At 40.5% G+C, this 6,000-nt stretch overlaps 1 protein-coding gene across 1 annotated transcript in view; it reads right to left on the bottom strand.

Annotated features, from left to right (window-relative positions):
* Positions 1 to 278: 278 nt before the first annotated feature.
* Positions 279 to 6,000, bottom strand: part of DDAH1 (dimethylarginine dimethylaminohydrolase 1) — a 51,007-nt gene continuing 45,285 nt past the window's right edge. Inside the window, exons 5-6 of the mRNA XM_031614704.2 lie at positions 5,016 to 5,159; positions 279 to 4,622 (exon numbers count right to left, since the gene is read on the bottom strand). Of these exons, the coding sequence (XP_031470564.1) occupies positions 4,506 to 4,622; positions 5,016 to 5,159 (261 nt within the window). The 3' untranslated portion in view covers positions 279 to 4,505. The remainder of the gene's footprint in view (positions 4,623 to 5,015; positions 5,160 to 6,000) is intronic.

Raw genomic sequence — 6,000 nt, 5'->3', positions numbered from 1 at the left:
AGATATCTTGAAATAATAAAATTCATTACAACCACTGTACCTAGAACACTTGGCCAATACCTCTACCTACATTATTCTTAAATGTAAGTCTAAAATAACTTTTTTTTTAAAAAAGAGCCAAGTTTTCTTCTAACATGCTGAAAGATTTTAACAGTCCTGTATATTACTGGCTTTTTCCTAGGCATGTAGCAAGCTTCGTAATAAAAAGATGTCAAGAAACATTATTAAATTAAATGCAGGTGCTTGCAGTTTCAGAATAAGAGGCAAAAACTACACAGTTCACAGTACAATTGACACTTTATTCCATTGTGATGGGGATATATAGTATTGAAACTGCAAGAGTCAAAAAAGAGGGGAAAAAAAGTGCAAATCTCTATTAGAACAGATTATGGAATGTGTTGATGTTTTTGGCACAGAAAGTGGGAAACTGTGTACTGCAACAAGATTTTAAGTTTAATGAAATGTAACACTTCTGTGTTTAGTAGTCATATTTGTGCACTGCAGAACAATACAACAAAAAACAGTGACTAACAATTCACATGCAGCTCTATACAAGTTACATCATACATCCAGTTAAACCTTTTCTGAAAATACATGAGGTCCAATTATACTTTGTTCACAATCACTTAACAAATACCATTCTTTAAGCAGTCTTATCTTTTCAGTTTCCTCATTGATAAAAACAAAAATAGAGTCTTAAATAGTAAATTATTTTCTCCAAATGGCTCCACAAGAAAGTTGGTATTTTCTGTTGAAGTAATTTGGCTCTGCTTGATTAATATAATGTTCAAGAAGCTGAGTGAAATCAAAAGCTTATTTTTCCCATATTTTATCTCCAATTTACTGTGAGCAAACAGAAAATCAGATTCGTTGTTCTGCATTTCACTGAATGTTTATTTTTAAAACTCAGCTTGGTGGTACTTATCACCTCTGTACCTATGACCTCTGGAATTCATCCAAAAATCAGAGAACAGCTTCATATAGTGGCAGCTATTTAAGACCAAAAGCGAGTGTATTAGCATGGAAGTGACAAAAAATGCTGAAATGGAAGAATTTGAGATTATCATATAAGTACAGAACACATTCACATTTTCATTGCAGAGAGAGATACTGTATTCACATTCTGTTGAAGAGAGAAACCCACATATCACAGCTCTTCTTGCACTAACAGTAAAGATAATATCTTTTAAAGACCTTTAAAGCATATTCTAGTTCTTTCATTTGATCTAAGCTAAACTGCTTGCTCAAAATGAAAAAACCTCTGACAAGTAAATTTAAACCCCACTGCTGAGCTATTAACCACAAGATCTTCACTGACCTGCTACGTCATGCAGCCCGACAGTTGTTATCAAATGTTTTCTGTGGGCAGTTCAGTGTCTCATCTCCTTGTTTTTGGTTTGGGATTTCATTTTATTATTTAAATCAGTTAAAGATGATGATTTACAGCTGACATCTGAGAAATGTCCTAGTGACAGGATGCACAGGATACCCATTAAATATGTATGTGTTACAGCAGGAATGTCCTTGCAAAGAAATTATTTGTTTGGACAACAGAAAAAGTAACAAACAGCAAGAAGCAGCACTTGGCATGATTTTAGTTCTTAGTACCATACTGCAAATGCACAAACTGAAGCGCTTTAAGTGTTTTTGCTTTATTATAATGACATCATAAAGATCAATGCTAAAAGCAGAGAGGTAAGGGCAATTCCACTAACCAGGTAACTTTTGGCATCAGACTAAGATTTAATTTTGAACTTTATGTTACGAGCCTATAAGACAGAGACAAAGCATGTGTGATTTAAAGCAACCAAATCCTGCCCCTAAAGTCAGAAAAGTTATATACAATTTGAAATCATCACCATAGGGAATTCAGATCCCTCAGCCATTCCCCTGCTCTTTCCATATACCAAAATGCAGTCTTGAAGGCAGGGAAATCTAACTAGCAACAGGTGAAAGACCAGCCTCACCTCTCCATGCCATGGGGAAACCAAGGAAAGCCACTATCACCCATTCAGTTTCTTTCAGAGACATAAGCTATGAGCAGTGTCTACCATATTTTGTCCTAAGAAGTGTTCTCCTTGTCACTCCCTATGTATACTGACACTCATCTTTCCAGCTCAAAGTAAGAGCAGACCCCTCGGTTTCTTCTCCCACCCGGCACCTACACAAGAAGGGAAAGAATTTAGGACAGTCTGTTATGGAGTGAAAAACAAGGAGGCAGAAAAAAACAACTGAAGTAGGAGAACTAAGGCAGCAGGAGGAAAATCTGCTTTGTGGCTGAAAGAAAAAAGCACTAATTATGCCACAAACTAGAAACTATAGTCTGAGGAAGAGAGTCAGGAGAAAAAACACAACAGAAATTTTGAGGCATAAATGGAATGGAGACCCCACAGCCCAGTGCTGGCACAGGACAGCTCCCACTCCTGGGTGAGAAGATGGAGGAATCAAGGCAAAGGGATGGGAATGAAGTGTAACCAGGCTCAGGAGTACAGACAGGGCAGGTGGGAGGGGGCATGCGGGCTTCATATGACAGCTCCCACAGATACAGATAAGGGTAAAGCTTGCCTTTAGACAGTCACAGTTAAATACTGCAGGGTTACTTTTTGGCACAAAATCTCTGCTGAGTATCAAGTCATTTTAAAATGCAAGATGCCTTATCAGATACTTAAAAAGCACTGAGGGAAAGAGGGAAAGATTTCCCACTGCAATGTTTACATCCTTAGAGCTTGATCATGTGAGTCAGACTGAAATGATGGTGCATGGGAATGGAAGAGACAAAGGGGAAACCTCGAAAGAATTCTTTGGGACAGCACACAGCCATAAAAACATTTTGTTTGCTTGCCCTTGTCCTCTCTCTCATGATGCCTCTTGTCATCGCAGCATGCAGACAATGAGACACATATCCTGGTGGCTGACAGGATGTTTGCTCCACATTACTGCTAGGTGAGGTGAGAGTTGCACTGTGGAGTACCTACGGATATACGTACTTGTGTTTCCTCCCTTATGACAGTGTGGAAAAGTACACAGGTTTCCAAAGAATACTGAAGTATGTGCTTGGTTAGTGCTATTTGCTGTGCTACAGACTGACTCCCCACTCACTTCCGACTGTACTTTCGCACCATGTCACAAGTGGTTCAGGAAAGGTGGAGGAGGTGCCTAGGAAGTCAAAAACATGTTCTGACTGTTCGTAAGACTCTGGAGAGTTCCCACTGCTCTGTTTGGGAATTTCTCCATCCGTAGTTTACAAATGATTTAACAAGAAGCATGTGAATACAATGGGGTATGCTCCGCTTTACTGTGGCAAAAAAAAGTATGACTCAGCGGGTAAACATGCTGTGGAATTTGCTACAAAAAATGTATTTGTTTTAACTGAATACCACAGTAAATATTCATGCAATTAAAAATTAAGATAGTCATTGTTCCAAGGAAAACTACCCCAAGGGCAAATTACACACACCAATCTTTCAGGAAACAATAGCTTCCCTTATTCATGTGCATAGTCCAGGAATAACTGTCCTTCAACTCAATTCTATCATCCTTTCCTTTTGAATTTTGCTAGTATGTGGCCTTCAAAAGAGGAGAAAACAACAGAAAGGAGGAACAAATTAAAAAAAAAAAATTAAAAGCCCCAATTTTTTTGATTATTTTTTATAGCTTCAACTTTACTGAAAGCATCTGAGATTTTCATTTTTGTGGTCCAAATGTTCCCCAGCACCTGGCCTTTAAAGAAAACTCTTATTCTGTTGTCACCAAAGTGTAAGGACAGAGTATTAGCAGCAAAATGCCACCTGAACTTGCAGGCAGTGTCCTGTGTGGCTGCACTGTGAATTCTTTTTATGTCATCAAGTTTCCCAGGCAGGTACTGCCTTCAAACGCTCCTATCAGAGGACGGTTTTCCCAAGCTGCTACCTTGCATCTGAAACTAACAATACCCAGCAGCAGCGATGTGATATGGCTGAGACAGTGAGTGTAGACTACTGCCCACTGTTTCAGCTTCCTTACCACAGGAGATACCAAGTTCATGAGTCCTCTGAACTTTTTTCCACCCCCACTGACACTTTGCATCATTGAAAGTGAAAAGAAACAGAGGTGAAAGACTAAAGGAATAAAAGGAGTAGATCAAGAAAGAGAAAGAAAAAACACAGGAGAAGGGAGCAGTGCAAAAACAACAGAGGTGCTTGAAGTGTTGAGAATTAGTTGGTCATCTTAAAAATTTCACACAGGTAAGTTAGATTGCTAAAGCTTGGGGTTAGCCATTATAATTTTCTTCTGCCAGCCCACGGGACTAACACACTTCAGAGTTATGTGTCCCTCAATGAGAGCATACATCCACCTAAAATCTGCAAGGACATCATAAAAATACACAAAGCAAAAAATTTGTAAACAAGGGTTAGTAGCACAGTGGTACAGTAGATTGTCAATAAAAACAATAAAAGTGTGGATACAGATTTGTCTACCTTGTGTGTAACATTATTGCCAGTTACAAGGGAGGGACTTCTGTAAACTCATAATTCTGAAGTTTTGTTAATAAGCACAGAGCAACAGGTGAGTGACCCATCTACTTTCTCCAGTTCTGTGTTGGCAATTGGGATCAGCATGTGGTCCTTCAGTTTTTCAAAAACCTGTTTAGGAAAGGAAATGGCACAGAAATAATTACTTTTTATACCTCCTTAGTTTCCCTTTTCCCTAAGTATTCGAAGTAGTCACAGATTGATCAGTGGGTGCCATGCTTCTCACTGTAATTCAAGCTAACATTTACAGTGTATGCGGCCATTTGGCTGTGGCTCTCAGAGGGTTGCAAACATTAATACTGTTGGGCAGAAGGGGTACAGGAGACAAACAAAATCAGTGGAGAGAGACACAGATCCTCCCACCTTTTGAAAGCTTTTGCCATCTGATATTTCCCATGGCAGGATGTCACTCTTTCTGTAAAGCACTGAATTTCAGTTCCCAGCCACTTCCTGGTGAGGCTGGGATGCCGGCAGTCTCCCAGCTGCCCCCAGCACATCCCTTACCTTTGCGCTCTCTGGGTACTCCTCAGGGGCTCGGTGCAGCAGGACGTGCCCTTTGCTGGGAATGTTTAAGTAGATGCAGTTTGCGGCGGCATCGTCGGGCACTGTCAGCTTGTCGTAGCGGTGGTCGCTCATCTGTTGCATGGTCTGTCGGGAGACACAAAGCACAACTATTGACCAAACACTGTAGTGGGCCCAAATAAATGCAAGAATAGAGCCTTCAAAAAAACCACTACGATTGCCAAGCCAGCCAAGAGCCATTTTGCTATGCAGCAGGGAGACCTGCTTTTATCTCTGCCTTCAAGGAAGAATCTACTAACCCTACCCAAGGACAGCAGTAGAAAACCTGTCAAATGGTTTCTGCAAGTGGCAGGATTAAGCAGGCTGCCCAACGGACAGTCAGTGGGGTCTTTTCCTTAAGTAGTGCACATTGAGTATGCAAACCTCCTGTTCACATTGATGAAAACTAGAGGTGCTCAGCCACCTTTGAAAAAAGCAGCCATCATTCAACACTCATCAAATGAGTATGAATTAGCACAAACAGGACAAGAATGGTTCCCAACTTGGATGTCAGCCCAATCTTAACTCTTTTCAAGGACCTCGTTTTTGCTTTCCAAGCAGTTACTTTTCACCAAGCACCTGTGCTGGGGAGCGAGATGACATGTCCGAGTTAATCCTCATTCCCAAGGGGACAACACAATAACCTTGTCAGCAGAGCTGGTGGTTTTCAGAAGGTTGGTTTATAAATATAGGGCTTATACACAAATTTGGACGGGAATTTCAGAGACAGAGACTCTCAGCACATGAGAAGCCTGAGATCCCAAGCTTTGGATTAGGCTCAACTTTTTAGTAAAGATGGAAAAAGCCTGGAGACAAGAAGCCTGACTCCCCATTGTATCATTCCAGCTTTACACCAGCTTCTCTGACAGAGACCTAGAATAAAGCAGAAGTGAACAAAGCCCAAAGCTTTGGCTCTGCCCAAAGCCTA

This window comes from Phasianus colchicus, chromosome 9, assembly GCF_987193195.1.
Source record: "Phasianus colchicus chromosome 9, bPhaCol1.hap1.1, whole genome shotgun sequence".
NCBI classification, from domain to species: Eukaryota; Metazoa; Chordata; class Aves; order Galliformes; family Phasianidae; genus Phasianus; species Phasianus colchicus.
The sequence above is the reverse complement of the archived record's forward strand: the minus strand, read 5'-3'. Positions and strand labels throughout refer to the sequence as shown.